The 16435-nt window shown below is 42.5% G+C and overlaps 1 protein-coding gene across 5 annotated transcripts in view; it reads right to left on the bottom strand.

Moving 5' to 3' along the window:
* The window catches only part of ATP8B4 (ATPase phospholipid transporting 8B4 (putative)), a 152154-nt gene that overhangs the window by 104365 nt on the left and 31354 nt on the right, over nt 1-16435 (bottom strand). For all 5 annotated transcript variants that reach the window (XR_005585498.1, XM_039491658.1, XM_039491659.1 and 2 more), the window contains exons 3-4: nt 10729-10842; nt 8980-9078 (exon numbers count right to left, since the gene is read on the bottom strand). Coding sequence is in view for 4 of the 5 variants with exons in the window: in XM_039491658.1 (XP_039347592.1) it covers nt 8980-9078; nt 10729-10842 (213 nt within the window). In the remaining variant the exon portion in view is untranslated. The remainder of the gene's footprint in view (nt 1-8979; nt 9079-10728; nt 10843-16435) is intronic.

The raw sequence follows: 16435 nt of genomic DNA, 5'->3' as shown, positions 1-16435 counted from the left end.
CCACCTCTATCTAGATGGAGCGACTACTCATGGCAAGATGAGAAGATCCTGCTGAGGTGATCTGCCAAGACGCTGATGGTTCCAGGCAGGTGTGCGGCTATCAGATGAATGGCATGACGCACACAAAAATCCCAAAGGCGGAGAGCTTCCTGACAAAGGGCCAAAGACCGGTACCACCCTGCCTATTGATGTAATACATCTTGGCGGTATTGTCCAGAAAGACCCGCATCACCTTGCCCTTTAGGTGGGGCAAGAAAGCCTGGCAGCCAGGCGAACCACTCTGAGCTCCCCGACGTTGATGTGGAGGGCCAGATCATCCCACAACCAGTGTCCCTGGGTGCTCAGCTCACCCAGGTGAGCTCCCCAGCCCAGGTCCGAAGCATTGGAGACCAGGGTCAGCAATGGGGACAGGGTCGCGAAGGGAACTCCCTCCATCAATGACCTGGGGTACAACCACCAATCCAGGGATGACCAGATGTGGACTGGCACCCTGACTACCCAGTCTAGGTTGTGCCACCATTTTTTCTGTGGGTGCTCCAGTTGGCGCCTAAGATGGAAACCATGGATTTGGTGTTTGTTATTACTACTTCAAGCCAGCACCCCCACCTAGTTCCAGCACCACTGAACACACCTTGCAGAACTGGGGCTCGCAGGTGTTACTTAAGAGCATTTTAGTCTGATTCTGAGGGAACAACCAACTCAGTTACAGAAAAATATAAAACCTTACTGATGTCAATTAGTAAGCCTATTTGCTGAAGTAAGTGCTACTCAGTGTCAATAAGGGTTGCAGAATCTAGCCCAACATTTTTGATTTTCAGCTCTTTGGCTACAGTAGGCTCTTTCCATTTCTAAGACACATATGCTCAATACTTATTTTATTAAAAAATCATTTTTGGCCCAACATTCAATCATCATTACATTTTATAACTTTCTTTGAAGATGAAACATGTAAAATGACTTATTTTTGAGAAACCACTTGTTACAGCATGTATTTTTATTCAAGAAAAAAAACTTAGTTGCTGTCAATGGTTTTGTTAATGTCACACATTAAAGAAATCCAAAGTAACCCTGGCTTTTTACCAGATAGCTTACTTTAAATGTAATAGTACATTTATTTAAACATGGTTCTTCTAAACATCAATAGCACAAATTGTCCCAAAATTATAATTGGCAGAAAACTTTTTATGTAATTCAAAAATTATTATTTATTTGTTATTTTTATTATTTGTTATTTTGTATGGTTTTGTATGGTCTATTTTTTCTCAGTATGAAGCAAGTTCCATTTTTATTACCAAAGTTTAAGGAGAACCTTGAACTGAAGACTAAGCATTGTGACTGCCAGATCAGGTGAAAGTTCTTTTGTTGAAGTGTTGTTAACTGTGGTTGTTTAGAAACAGGAGTTGTTTAAAAAAAGCAAGCAAATTCCATGGATACCAAAGACATCACTGCTTTTAAAATTTTTAGAATTTGTATATTGTTCCCACTGAGCAGGGGTGATGATGGTGGTACGTTCCCACTAACCCATCTGAGCTGGCTTCCTTTCATGCTCAGTGGGCAGCCTCCTTCAAAAGTTCTCCACAGTCAGATAAAGCACAGTAGAAAAGACACCAGACTAGCTGCTTTACCTTTTATTTTAATTTTACTTTCAACATACTTTAATTTCTTATACAAATGTGAGCTGAAATTTCCAGAGGAGCCCAAGGTAATTCCTTGGGAAATTCAGTGGGATTTGGGCATTTTACAAAGGAATTAGGCTCCTTTGTAAATCCCAGCCATACATTTTTAATAGAAGGATAAAGGAGAACTCTATGGGTGGACGTGGAGAGGTGGGCAGAGACAATTGTTCATAGATTTTTAATGCCAGAAGGCACAATTATGATAATTTAATCTCACCTCCTGCATAATTCAGGAAATAAAATTTCACCCACTGATGATTCACACTCTGATGATTCACCCACTCATGATTTCTACTTGAGCTAGAGCATTTCTTCTGTCTACACCATCGCTTTTTGTCGTTAAAACTTTTGTCGTTCAAGGGGGTTTTTTCACATCCCTGAGCGACAAAAGTTTTAATGATGAAAGTGCCAGTGTAGACAAAGCCTCAGTGACAAAGGGTATGTCTACACTGCAAAGAAAACCCATAGCACTGAGGCTATGTCTATACTACTGCGGTAAGTCGACCTACTCTACGCAACTCCAGCTACATGAATAACGTAGATGGAGTCGGCGTATCTTGGGTTAAAAGACCACAGGGTCTACACTGCGGGGGGGTCACCAAGAGAAACTCTCCCGTCGACTTACCTTACTCTTCCCGTTTGGGGTAGAGCACAGAGGTCAACTGGAGAGCAATCTGCTGTCGACTTGGTGGGTCTTCACTAGACCCACTAAATCAACTGCCACTGGATAGATCTCAGAGCATCGATCCCAGCTGTAGTGCAGATGTAGCCTGAGTCTCAGAGCCTTGGTCAATTGACTTGGGCTCACAGGGCTTAGGCTGTGGGGCTAAAAATATCAGTGTAGATGTTTGGGTTTGGTCTGGAGCCTGGGCCCTGAGACCCTCCACTTTTGTTGGCTCCAGTCCAAGCCTGAACAACTACACTGCTATGTTTAGCTCCACAGTTGACCCAGACTCTGAGACTTGGCACTGTGGCTTTTTCTTCACAGACATGCAAAGGAGCCCTCAACATCCCTTGGTAACTTCTTCCAATGACTGATTACCCTCACTGTTAAAGTGCACCATATTTTTAGTCTGAATTTGTCTAGCATCAACTTCCATTGAATGCCTTTGTGTGGCATATCTACTAACAAATCTTAATCATCTTTTTAATATGCTAAATAAACAGAGCTTCTTAAATCTCTCACTCTGGGAAAGGTTTTCCAGAACCCAAATCATTCTTGTGTCACTTTTCTGAACCCATTCCAATTTTTGGAAGTGTGGACACCAGAAAAATAAATATCTATGTTAAATATATCAAAGGAGAATGAAGAATTATTGACTGAAAGCTTCAGGATTAAGCTAGCAAATTGACAGAGAATAGAAGGATGGGGAAACTTGGCTGTGGCAGAAGCTTGGCTTTGTCAGAATAAACTGAAATGTGTAAATTTGTGCTGGTGAGTGGTAGTGTGAAAGTCTATGAGAAACTTTGAGGGAAGAGAGCTGCCATTATAAAGTAGAGGTATACACATACATTTTCTTGGAGAGAGACAAAGCAAACATAAGATGAAAAAGAGGGCACACAAAATAGTATCTGGACTTGAGCTCATCAAAAGCAGTTTGTGACAATTTTACTACAAGTTAAACTTGATTGAGGATTTATCTTTCAGCATCCCTCATCTTTCTAGTAGAGGGATAGTAGTGGTAGTGGTGGTATTTTCTTTTTCTTCCCCCTTTTCCAAACACTTTTTCTGGCTAATCAGAAGTTATTTGATACTTCGGTTGTTTAATGAAAACCAATCCTGATTTTTCTCAATAATTTTTGAGAGTTTGTATTCAACCTAGTTTCAAGATTTAATATTCATGTGGAACAGATGAAGTTGCTCATCCATTTTAGTGTTCAAGTTTACAGAACCTCAGCTCTTCTGACTCATGTCAACATGATTTATTTTTATAGATATTAAAGGTCACAAGCTGGATTTTGTTTTGCTTTGGCTGTAAATTTTAAATCTATAGACAGTAATTTTTCTGATCACTATAAGATTTGTTCTGCTGTTTCTTTGGTACTGTTAAGAACAGCTTATGTGAGAGAGCCAATGTAGTGAGGTGGTCTATGAGCGGGAAGTCTCATCTGTTCGCAGCTTTGTCACCACTTCTCTTGTGTTATCTTGGATAAACCACTTGAAATCCGTGCTTCTTAGTTTATCCATCTGTAAAATTAGTATACCACCTCTCTACTGCATAGGGCATTGAAGAGACTTAATATCTGCAAATGACTTTGTGAACCTTGAGTATAGATATAGATATATATAGTTGTACTCAAGGTTCTCAAAGTCATTTGCAAATATTAAGTTTATATATTTATATATGTAAATAAAAGTGCAAAGTATTTTTGTCCTTAATCCTATCTGATATTTTTTGCTTTCTTTTCTATTGTAAAACATACACCCCTCCTTCTACAGAAGATGAGACAGGTAACACCACTTTAATTAGGCAATTCTCTTAATCCATTATAGATTATTTCTTTTGCTTGTCATTTTCCACCGTATTCACAAGAGCATAAGGAAATAAAGCTAACTGGTTGCAGACTGTAATACTACTGAAAACACTTTGGTTACACTGTCCATATGCTAATTTGGAGAGCTTTGTGTGTGGTTACAGAGCTTATTTGATGCAGGTCAAACTTAATTAGTCTAACAATCTTATCAGGACCAGTACAGTCTTCTACATTTTGTTAAATAGTTATCAACTGTGTTTTAAATCCTGAGAGACTATCCTGTGCAGATAACATGTTCTAATCCTATGGAAATTAACAACAAAATACATGCCAAGCTGTCCCCCAGAAGTTCTCTTCTTTCTGTTCTCTCAGTTTTTCAGCTTTCATATCTCCCTCACAAATTTTTCACTGCAAAAAGACTGTAGTATCATGTGGCTGTGTCACTCAAACACCTATTTAACTGATCCTTGGCCTACAGGCGTATGAGAGAGACAAGGTGGGTAATGTAATATCTTTTATTGGATCAACTTCTGTTGGTGAGAGAAACACACTTTCGAGCTTACACAGAGCTCTCCTTCAGGTCTGAGAAATGTACTCAGAGTGTCACCGCTAAATACAAGATGAAACAGATTTTTAGCGTTAAGTAGTTAATACATATTTTAAAAAGGGACCACGCAAGGTGAAGGGGCCTGGTAACTGGAGATATCAGAATTACTCATGAACTTGCAGATGCTATGATGGCTCATGGTGCCTTGCTCAGTTTTCATTCAAAGATCTTGGTATCAACCAAATTCTTGTAATTTAAAATCCAAGACTGAGCTTATGATGCTTGTGCTCTCCCAGTAAAAATGTTGTTTCATCCCTGATTTTCCTCTCCCTTTAAATCTGTTTTTATTTTTCCTGACTTCAAAGCTTGTAATCCTTGGAGTCATCTGAGTCTGATTAATATGAGCCTCAAAAAAAAGAAAATAAAGTTCTGACTGTGAAACTGTCTTGTACCATCTCACTGGGACACAAAAATTCTTAATCATGCCTGTAACACGTTCTAACTAAACTACTCCCAATAAATCATGTATCGCTCTCTTTTCTCACTTCCCTCAAGAGTATGCTTCTTTTGTATCACTCAGCTGTTGAGATTTCATAAACTTACTCGTTATCTAAGAGAATTTCCCTGGTCTCCAGTGAAACATCAGTGTCTTTAAAAGTATTTTGCTTACACTGAAGTCATTGCCACGTTCTTTTATTTATACACTACCTTGGAGAGCTTATTATCTCATACTTCCCAAGGCAAATCCAACTTTCCATTTTCAGTAAAGATTAGTGCTTGATCTCAGCTAGGATTAGTAACCTTAAATCCCCATAATATGAAATAGAATGAACTACCTTTCTAGGGTTGTATTCTCAGGGTACATCTATACTATGATAAAAGACCTGCAGCATGGCTGCCGCTGGTACAGGTCAATTGACTCTGACTTGGGCTACAGGGCTATAAAATTACAGTGTAGACTTTTGGTCTCTGGGGGTACGTCTACACTGCAATTAGACATGCACAGCTGGCCCATGCTAGCTGACTTGGGCTCGTGGGGCTTGGGCTGTGGGACTGTTTAATTGCAGTGTAGACGTTCAGGCTCAGGGTGAAGTCCATGCTCTAGAACCCTGAGAGGTGGGAGGGTCCCAAAGCTCGACGTAGGAGGGTCCAGAGCTTAGGCTGCAACCCACGTCAGAACGTCTACACCGCAAATTAAACAGCCTCATAGCTCGAGCCCCGCGAGCCTGAGTATCTGGCATGGGCCAGTCATGGGTACCCTAATGGCAGTACAGTACAGACATACCCTGAGACCCCACAAGGGGGCAGGGTCTCAGACCCTAGGTTGCAGCCAATGGGCAGCTGGTGAACTGGCTGTAGGGGGGGGGCTAGCCCCAGCCCCTCCCCTTCTGCACAAAGCCCCACCCCTCATCCTTCCATTCTGCCCCCCATCCCCTGCAGGAGCCCAGAGCACCCCCACCATGGTCCCCAGCCCCCTGCCTCCAGCCTGAGCCCCAGAGCACTGGAAAGCCAGGGGGCGTGGTTCCAGCATCCCAAGTGCTGGGCGGGCAGCCCCAGTGCCAGGCCAGCTCTCCCCAGCCCCAGCCTGGAAGAGCAGGCAGGAACTGCACTGCACGAAGGGGCGTGGGGGTGGAGCGTGGGCAGGGCCATGCCAGGCTGTTTGGGGAGGCACAGTCTCCCCTAGCCTATGATACCCACTGCCCATGCTGCAACGTGAGCCTGAATTCTACACTGCTATTTTATAGCCTCGCAGCCTGAGCAGTGCAAGCTGACCCATGGTCTGAGACTCATTGCTGTGGAAGTTTTACTGCCACATAGACATATCCTAAAAAAAATCTGAAGAACTCAGAGGTTTCTCTGCTACTGTAGTGAGACTTCTGCCTTACAGATCCATTTCACTGCTCCTTGTCCCTGGCATCATATGTCTACAGGATTTTCCATTGTTTTTTCCTGTTTGTGCTTTATCTGATGCAAAATGCTTCACATGGGGTAAAAAAAAAAAAACTGCACCAAGGTAGAATCAGAATATTTTAGCCATATAAAGATATATGATAGCTATACATGAGATCTATAACAAATGTCACATATAAAAGGCCAACTGCGTCAGTGTTTTGTTTAACTTGGTTTCATAAAGACACACGTGGGTTGTTTTAAAATTGGGGTTAAATATGAATAGTGTATTTCATAGATAAAAGTGAGATATGTGATAAGTAAAAACTCCATGCCACTAGTAAAACTCTACACCTTTACTCCTCGTGCATTTTTTATTCCTTTTTTGTCCGGTTCCACACACACACACACACACACACGCCCACTTCCACCCTTTCCAGAGCCCCGAAGTATCATTTCTGGACATGTATGCAATTTTGGCAGTCAGCATTTTGAAAAGCAAGGTTTTTTATTTTAATTTATTCTTACTAGAAGCAATCAAAATAAATGAATAAATATAGATTTCATGCCTTTTTCTTTATTAAGAGGAAATATGCTTTTGTATGCAGTTAGCACATTTCTAAAGAATTTATTTATTGTATCATCTAACGACAGAGGAAAAAGGAGAAGTGTTAATTCATACATGATTATCATGAATTTTTTGAGAAAATTACTTTTATGCAGTTAACAAATTCTAAACAGAAGTTGGCTAAATAATTGCACAAAGGCTACAAAGGATTAGTGAAAGAAAGAAAAAATACGGTCCATCACAATTGTTCTACTGCCTCCTTTCAGAGTTTTCCAAGTTCTTTTTTTTAAATAAAATCTCAATGTAAAAGGGCAGAGAGAAGGAAAAAGCAGCTTATTCCACTGATTGTCACTAGCCAAATGGCAGTAATACCGATGTGAGGGAAAGTCATGAAATCTATATTTTTACTGCTTCCACTAAAGAGAAATTAAATAAAATTTTTAAAATGCCCCAAAATAGCCAATGGTGCAAAAAATGCACACTTGTTTAAAAAAATAAATAAGGGACCTTGAAAGGGCAGCAGAGAGCAGGACAAAAAGCAGCAGGGAGGCATGGAAACCTGCCAAAAATACATAATGTGTAAAGTTAAAGAGTTACTACTTACCCACTGCACTTTTCTAACAGGTAGGGGTAGTATCCTCAATATTCTGGCCAAATTCTAAATTGGGGATTACATTTTACCTACCTACATTCCCTCTGTAATTTTTCTTGGATAATGTATTCTTAACTGTCTGTGCTAAATCATTGGGTAGCATTCCTAGGTGCTGTTAAACCATTGTTCCATTTCACTGTGAAAGTGATTGGACTTCATGACTGTTTGCTAAGTGAGTGTAAAAAAGCCGTTTATATAAGTGCTTTAAGATCATTGAGAGTCACTACATAGATGCATTATGGTTTTTATTGTCATTACTTCATACAAATGTTATATCGCATTGCAGAAAAGTGGGAGTTTTGCAGTTGACAAATAAGAGCAGGATCAGTCAGTGTAGCCCCAAATGTTTTACAGTAATAAAAGTTACAAGACTTTGGCCATTATATGGGATAAGTTAACAAAAGCTTTGAAAATGATTACTTTATTTTAAAGTAGCATTTTAATATTTATTTTTGGTGTTTATTAATTTTAATCTGTATATACAAGACCTGGGACAAGGATTTACCTCCATCAAACCTATCATCTGTGATTATAACCATTATAACACTGCGTATAATACTTACTCTGACAGAACAAGTAACAGAGTGGGAAAGGAAGACTTCTAAATCTGTTAAATTGAACAATAACAGCACAACATCTACCAAAACATATTTTTAGACACTGTGCCTTTTAAGACATAAATATGCTCTAATGCAGGGGTAGGCAACCTATGGCACGGGTGCCGAAGGCAGCACACGAGCTGATTTTCAGTGGCACTCACACTGCCCAGGTCCTGGCCACCAGTCCAGGGAGCTCTGCATTTTAATTTAATTTTAAAGGAAGCTTCTTAAACATTTTAAAAGCCTTATTTACTTTACATGCAACAATAGTTTAGTTACATATTATAGACTTATAGAAAGAGACCTTCTAAAAACGTTAAAATGTATTACTGGCACGTGAAACCTTAAATTAGAGTGAATAAATGAAGATTCGTCACACCACCTCTGAAAGGTTGACGACCCCTGCTCTAGTGATTGCAAATAAACAAAGCTTCTTTGTGAATACCTGTGCCCCTTCCACACAGTATGGCGCTAGAATCAACAATATGTGAATAATATGCTACATAGCAATGTATGGAACAGTACATGGATGGCTGAAGACTTCGTAAAGGTAACTTACTGCAAATACTTACACAGTCATCTGTGGCATCTTTGACAGCAGTAATGGTAAATACCACCATTAAAGGCACAATGGTAGTAAACCAAGACAAGGAGGATATTTCTGGGATCAGCTACAAGATAAAGTTCTATTAAATACTTTTAAAAAAATCTTAGTGAAATTTCATTAACAATATTTCAAAGTAGCTAATAATTTTCATAAAAAGTAGTGCTGGAAAAATCTGTAACATTGTCATATAATTAATACACTGGGAGGGTAAAATTGCAGCAAGTGGAATATTGTGTAAGTGAGGAGCCAAGGGGGGGGATGAGCTGGAAGAAAGAGAAAAAAGAAGAAGGAGAAGAGTAGATGTGGGGGAGAAAGAATAAGAATGGATAACACAATGAAAGAAAAATGGGGAGAGAGAAAAAGAGAAGCAGAGAAAATGAAACAAAAAATAGAAATCAAGGAAACAAACAACAAGAACAGAGATGAATAACTCACACTGACTTCAGTGGGAGGTATTCATAACCTATGAGAGGAGAATAGGGCCCAAGTAAAGCAAAAGACCATGAAACAATACAAAGTGTAAGAAGACAGAGTGTCAACTAAATAACAGCGAGTAAAAACCCAAAATACATTTTGCCAGGTATATGGAACCTTAAAGAATGCAACACAAGGGAGAACATTCAGAAAGAGTAAAAACTCCAAGAAGTGAGAGGGTGAGGTAATATCTTTTATTGGACCAACTTCTATTGGTGAGGGAGACAAACTTTCAAGCTACATAGAGCTCTTCTTCAGAGGCTTCTTCTTAAAAGGTCCCAGACCTCAAGAACTCTGTGTGGCTCGACAGCTTGTTTCTTTCACCAATAGAAGCTGGTCCAATAAAAGATATTACCTCACCCACCTTGTCTCTCTTAAATCCTGAGACCAACATGGCTATAACAGCACTGCATGCAAAAAGTGAGACAGAACAGAGAAAGGGGATGGCGAACAAATGAGAGCCACAAACAAATAATGAGAGATTAGAAAAATGTTTATTAAAAAGCAAGAAAGATCTTTATTTTATTGAGATTTTAAAAAATATATATTCTGTGTCAAACCTGTACATTTGACTAGAGTTTCATTTAAATATAAATGTAAAATTCAGATTTATTCAGGTCCAGATTTCAAGTCTCCCAAAAGTTTGGATTTGGGATTCCATTATAGAGAGACTGTAATCATGAAGTACTGATTGGGGATGTGGATTTTAATTTAGACAAGAATTGTTTTCTATATCACCTCACATACTCTAGGCATCCTACAGGGATGATCATTAGGGCTGGTTTACTTATCCAATTAACTTAAGTTTAAAAAGGAACAAACAAACCAGTTTGGCTAAAATAAGAACTAACCTGGGCCTACACCCATACCTCAAACTGCATCTAATCTTTGAGGAAATGCCCTATCAAAGAAGTCTGGTGGTGAAGCAGAGAAGGAGCAGCAGCACATTTACCCACCAGGCCCTCTTTCTCCCCCTTGTATGTCCATTCACTATTATCTTGGAAACACTCATAATAGAGTTAATCAGAAACAGTCATTTTAGGCTATTCGATAGATGTCGATCAACAGCTACATTTTAATACCCATGAAATCTGATCAACATAGAACAATTTTAGTTATTTGTTTGGTATTGTAAGCAGCCATTGCATTGCTATTAACCTATATAATTGGGTCTCTTTGTTAAGAGAAGAGATTATCATCAAAATTGCACTTCAGAGAAAAAAAGAAAGTTATACATCACCTGTAAAATCAGAAGGCAAAGGAAGTAAGCATTTGCAACCCTCTGAAACTGTTCAAATAAATTAACTGGCAAGAAAGTAAGAATGTTGTATTTAGATGTTTTGATGCGATTGTTCTGAAAAATAAGAGAAAGACGTAAAGCATGTTAGTACCAGCAGAGAAAAATCTAAAAACTTATTAAAAAAAATCTACTTCAAGTTTGGAACACACAGCAGTAATGATACTTAAAATCAGAAAGTCATCTTGTAGCATCTCAGTTTTGTTACAATTATTCATTACATTGTTGATTATAATTATTACTTAAATTATTGGTAATAGAGGTTCTAATTTTCAACAATGTTTTAAATCAAGATATAAAATCTTTAGGCAATAAATGGGAGCTTCCAGACTCCTTATCTCTAAACTCTTATTTAGGGCAGGTAAGAAAAGTGTGCACACACTAGGAGAAAGGGTGGATTCAGGAAGGATTATAGACACATACACATATTCAGGAGCAATACCTAATAGTAGGGGATTGGAAGGGGGGGTCGGGAAGGGGATTCCAATAAGGGTTTCATGCATTTTCCAGCAGATGTCACTGCAAGACAGAAGCACAGAGGAGGCAGACATTAAGCTATGCTAAGAGTAAAATGCAATACAACCCAATAGCAAATTGCACACCCACACACATTTGCTTGATTCTTTTACTTTAATTCTCTAAAATGCACAACCCCCATTCAACACAACTTACATATAGCTTGGCTGCTATGAAAGCCTGGAATGTCTTTTTTTGGAGGGCGGGGGCTGCAAGACCCACAAAAAGAACATATTTCACTTCTGAAGTGGACCTTGTGATTCTGGTTATCTTATTAGCCTACTATGTATTGCCCTCACTTCTGCTGTTTTACTACAACAAATGTTTTCCTTGGTGACAACTGTGATTACTTTTACAATAATATGAATATAAATAAAACTTAATCATTCATTAATGCATATCTAATTGTAACTTACGCAGCACGGTATAATACATTACATATGAAAGCATGTACCAGAGCATATTGTTCTTTCAATAGGCTAGCAAACTAATATCATGGGGTAAATTAGTTTAGTCTGTATCAGCTGTTATTGTGCAACTCAGAATATCACTTCAGAGAGGTCTGTCTTTTCAAGACACGTTGATTTGTAACTAATCTGAAATTTTGCTAGTAACCAAGAGGAAAATACTTTGTACGGAATATTTATAATTTGCTGCAGGTACAATGTCTGTTATAGCCAAGACAAACATGAACATTCATCTGAAAGTTGTAGGGGTGCAGGGTCGGGGGCCGCACCACACAGCTCCTGGAAGCTGCAGCTTGGCCCCGCTCCGGCTCCTATGCTCTCCAATGGCCCCCTCCGGTGCTCCAATGGGAGTTGTAGGGGAGGTGCCTGCGGACGGGGCAGCGTGCAGAGTCACCTGGAGCCAGAAAAGGGACATGCTGCTGCTTCCAGGAGCTGCTTGAGGTAAGTGCCGCTGGGAGCCTGCAGCCCTGAACCTCTCCTCATGCCCCAACCCCCACCCCAGCCCTGATCCCCCTCCCGCCCCGCCCTCCAAACCCCTCAAACCCAGCCTGGAGCACCATCCTGTACCCCAAACCTCTCATTCCCAGACCCACCCCAGAGCCCGCACCCCACAGTCGGAGGCCCCTCCCCCACCCCAGCCTGGCGCCCCCTCCCATACCCTGAGGTCCTCATTTTTGGCCCCACCCCAGAGCCTGCACCCCCAGCCAGAGCCCTCATCCCCTCCTGTACCCAACCCTAATTTTGTGAGCATTCATTGTCCACCATACAATTTCTATTCCCAGATGTGCCCCTCAGGCCAAAAAGTTTGCCCACCCCTGGTCTAGGCACTGGCTCTGGGTTTCTAGGCACATTCTCATGGTAAAGATCCTTTGTCTAGTACCCCTTCTGAGATATAGGGCTCTGCAGTCCTAAGCCTAGGAAAACTAGTGTCAGCTCTCCCAAGCCTCCCCAGTAGTTCTTGCAAGCACTATGTACCTATGTACCAGCTATGTACCTTTCAGATTACTATTTCCCCTTCAGGGACTACATAAGGGTGAAAGCAAGTAACACAGATACTTTATAAAGGAATTTCTGAACCAATCACACTTTACTCATGGACAAAGCACAAGAGATATACAGATCTACAGAAAACAACAAAAACCTGCACTCAAAAGCCTACCTCCAGTATCCTCACCATTTCAAAAACCCTCAGGTTTTGGTCAGTCTTTCCACAGACCTGGGTCCCAGGACCATCATTTCTTCCTGCACAGCCTTGCAATCTGGTCTCCTCTCTCTTTAAAATGGCAGGTAAGAAACACTTCCTTTTATAAATTTCCAGTCCCCATGTCTGGTGACATGTCTGTAACAGGGTGAGACTCACCGTTGCGGTGCCTCCTGATGTCGTCCTGGGAATTAGCTCTTTCACAGCCTTGGAGTGCCCTCTACAGGCCCCTGTCTCGCCTTGCCAGGCTCCCCGTGTCCCTCCCAGACCCCGGTGCCCCTTTCCACTGGGGTTCTGCCCCTTGCAGTACCTCCACAGTCTCAGTGGGTCTCCCCTCCCCAGGGACCTCCCAGCCTTCTAGCTCCACCTTGCCTCCGTCTTGGCTACTGCCAGTCCCCATCTAGCCCCTGTTCACTGGGGCAGATTGCAGTATGATTGCCACTCATCACTGGCAAGGAGGGTTTGGGCCTGCTGCTTCTGCCTTCTGCAACCCCAGTACCTTTTGGTCTTGCACTAGGCCAGCAGCCTGGGGGGTTTCCAGGCCGGAGCTCCCCAGCTCCTCTTGCCTTCCCCCAGCCCTGCTCCCACCTTAGGTACTCAGGTACACTCTCCAGCAGCCAGGCCCTTCTCCCTCTAAAGGCAGAGAGAGGGAGTCTCAGAGCACCTGGCTCACCGCCCTTTTATAAGGGCCAGCTGTGTTCTGTTTGGGGGATGGCCCCAGCTGAGGCTGCTTCCCCAATCACAGCCGTCTCCTGGGCTGTTCTAAGCCCTTTAAAATGGGAGCAGGGCAACTACCCACTACACTCCCCACAAAAAATCCATGCAGACAACACGTGACAAAACCAAGAGGGTTTTTTCCTGACAGGGCTACATTAGTGTGCTTATGGTTCCTGACCGATGCAGATTCTTCTTTCTTTTAGGAGAACTTATCTGATGAGTCAATAGTTTGGGAGCCAACAATCACAAGGAGACACTGTTGGTCAGACTATGGACACAATGTACTGATGCTTCTGCAGCTTCAGTGTGTGTCTATTTTGCGGGCATTTTTTCAGATGGCCATATATTTGGTATACGAATACTTATCTAATATTGCTTTCAATATATATGTTTCATGCTCATTTTCCAGAGGAAGTTGTATATTTTATTTTATTAGAGAATCTGTTTTAAGTTAGTTCTGGCTAATGAAATCTACCTAAAACTATAATAGTGGTATGTTCAAATTTAGTCAAAGAAGAGAGTCTTCACTTTTCAGGCCAAAGTTGAGGTATTTGGGAATTTGGAGCTGAGAGACACTGATATTCACTTTTGCAATGGAATGTGGTGGGAATAGGTAGAATTACTCCCTCATTACTCTTTTTAGAATTATTCTATACCTTTTATCAGCTTGATAACGCACTATTTAGTCATTTCTCTTCTTGATGTATCTACTCAACCATTCTGAAGACCTCTTAAAGACCTTCCCCCTAGTTTTTACAATGTGGTTCTACTCTGAAAAGCAAGACTGTAAAAATGATAATTACTTTGCTGCCTGAACATTTTCAGCTCTTTTTACGTTAGTGATAAACACAGGAGGTGGGGCTTACTATTTTTAATTCCTTTTATAAATGCAGAGGCAGTACAGCTATGGGACAAAGAATTTGGTATCTATTCTGGCTCAAGCATCATCAACAGAATTGTTAATTAAATTCCAACGAAATGAGTTCTTTGCACTGGTCTTCAGTGCAGAGGATGTGAGGGAGATTGCCACACCTGAGCCATTCTTTTAGATGACAAATCTGATGAACTATCCCAGATAGAGGTATCAGTAGAGGAGGTTCTGGAACAAATGATAAATTAAACAGTAATAAGTCACCAGGACCAGATGATATTCACCCAAAAGTTCTAAAGGAACTCAAATATGAAATTTCAGAGCTACTAACTATGGTAAATAACCTTTCACTTAAATCAGCTTCTGTATCAGATGACTGGATGATAGTTAATGTAACGCCAATTTTTAAAAGCGGCTCCAGAGGCGATCCTGGCTATTACAGTGCGTGCACGGCATCTCGGAACTTTTTTACCCTAGCAACTCCGGCGGGCCGGCTGGCGCCCCCTGGAGTGGCGCCGCTATGGCGCCTGTTATATACCCCAGCCGGCCCGTCCGCTCCTCGGTTCCTTCTTGCCGGCTACTCCAACAGTGGGGAAGGAGGGCGGGTCTGGAATGGATAGGAGCAACACATCTCGAAGAACGACAGTTACTACGGTGAGTCTTTTCTTCTTCGAGTGATTGCTCCTATGCATTCCAGTTAGGTGAATCCCAAACCTTACCTAGGCGGTGGGGTCGGAGTGAGACGTGGCGGAGTGTAATACCGCGGAGCCGAAGGCTGCGTCGTCTCGAGACTGCTGCACCAACGCGTAGTGGGAGGCGAAGGTGTGGACCGAAGACCAGGTGGCCGCTCAACAGATGTCCTGGATTGGAACGTGGGCCAGGAAGGCGGCCGACGAGGCGTGCGCCCTCGTCGAGTGTGCAGTGAGGCGGCATGGCGGCACGCGAGCAAGCTCGTAGCAGGTCCGGATACACGCAGTGACCCAGGAGGAAATCTGCTGGGAGGATATCGGCTCGCCTTTCATGCGGTCAGCAACCGCTACAAACAGCTGGGGTGAACGCCGGAAGGGCTTAGTCCGTTCGATGTAGAAAGCGAGCGCCCTGCGGACGTCGAGGGTATGCAGCTGTTGCTCCCGAGGCGAGGCATGCGGCTTCGGGAAGAACACCAGGAGGAAGATCTCCTGGTTGAGGTGGAAGGCTGAGACTACCTTCGGGAGGAAGGCCGGATGTTGTCGAAGCTGCACCTTGTCCCCGTGGAAGACGGTGTATGGCGGACTAACCGTCAGAGCGCGGAGCTCAGAAACTCGTCTCGCTGATGTAATGGCGACGAGGAAGGCCGTCTTCCAGGAGAGGTAGAGCAGGGAGCACGTGGCTAAGGGCTCGAAAGGAGGACCCATCAGCTTGGCCAGCACGAGGTTCAAATCCCAGGTCGGGGCAGGACACCGCACCGGCGGGTACAAGTGGTCCAGGCCTTTGAGGAAGCGGGAAACCATCTGGTTAGAGAAGATGGACCGACCTTCCACGGATGGACGAAAGGCGGACACTGCTGCCAGGTGAACTCTCAAGGAGGAGACCGCAAGACCTTGCTCCTTAAGGTACCAAAGGTAGTCGAGGATGGTAGGGACCGGGACTACGAATGGATTGAGCCCTCGTTGATCACACCAGAGTGCGAATCTCTTCCATTTCGCAAGGTAAGTGGAGCGAGTGGAAGGCTTTCTGCTCTCAAGCAGGACTTGCTGAACTGCCGCGGAACAGTCCCTCTCCGCGTGGGTCAACCACTCAGGTACCAAGCTGTAAGATGGAGGGACTGCAGGTTCGGATGGCGGAGTCTGCCGAAGTCCTGGGTGATGAGGTCCGGCCACAACGGAAGGGGGATGGGAT

This window comes from Mauremys reevesii, linkage group 10 (genome assembly GCF_016161935.1).
Source record: "Mauremys reevesii isolate NIE-2019 linkage group 10, ASM1616193v1, whole genome shotgun sequence".
Classification (NCBI taxonomy): domain Eukaryota; kingdom Metazoa; phylum Chordata; order Testudines; family Geoemydidae; genus Mauremys; species Mauremys reevesii.
The sequence above is the reverse complement of the archived record's forward strand: the minus strand, read 5'-3'. Positions and strand labels throughout refer to the sequence as shown.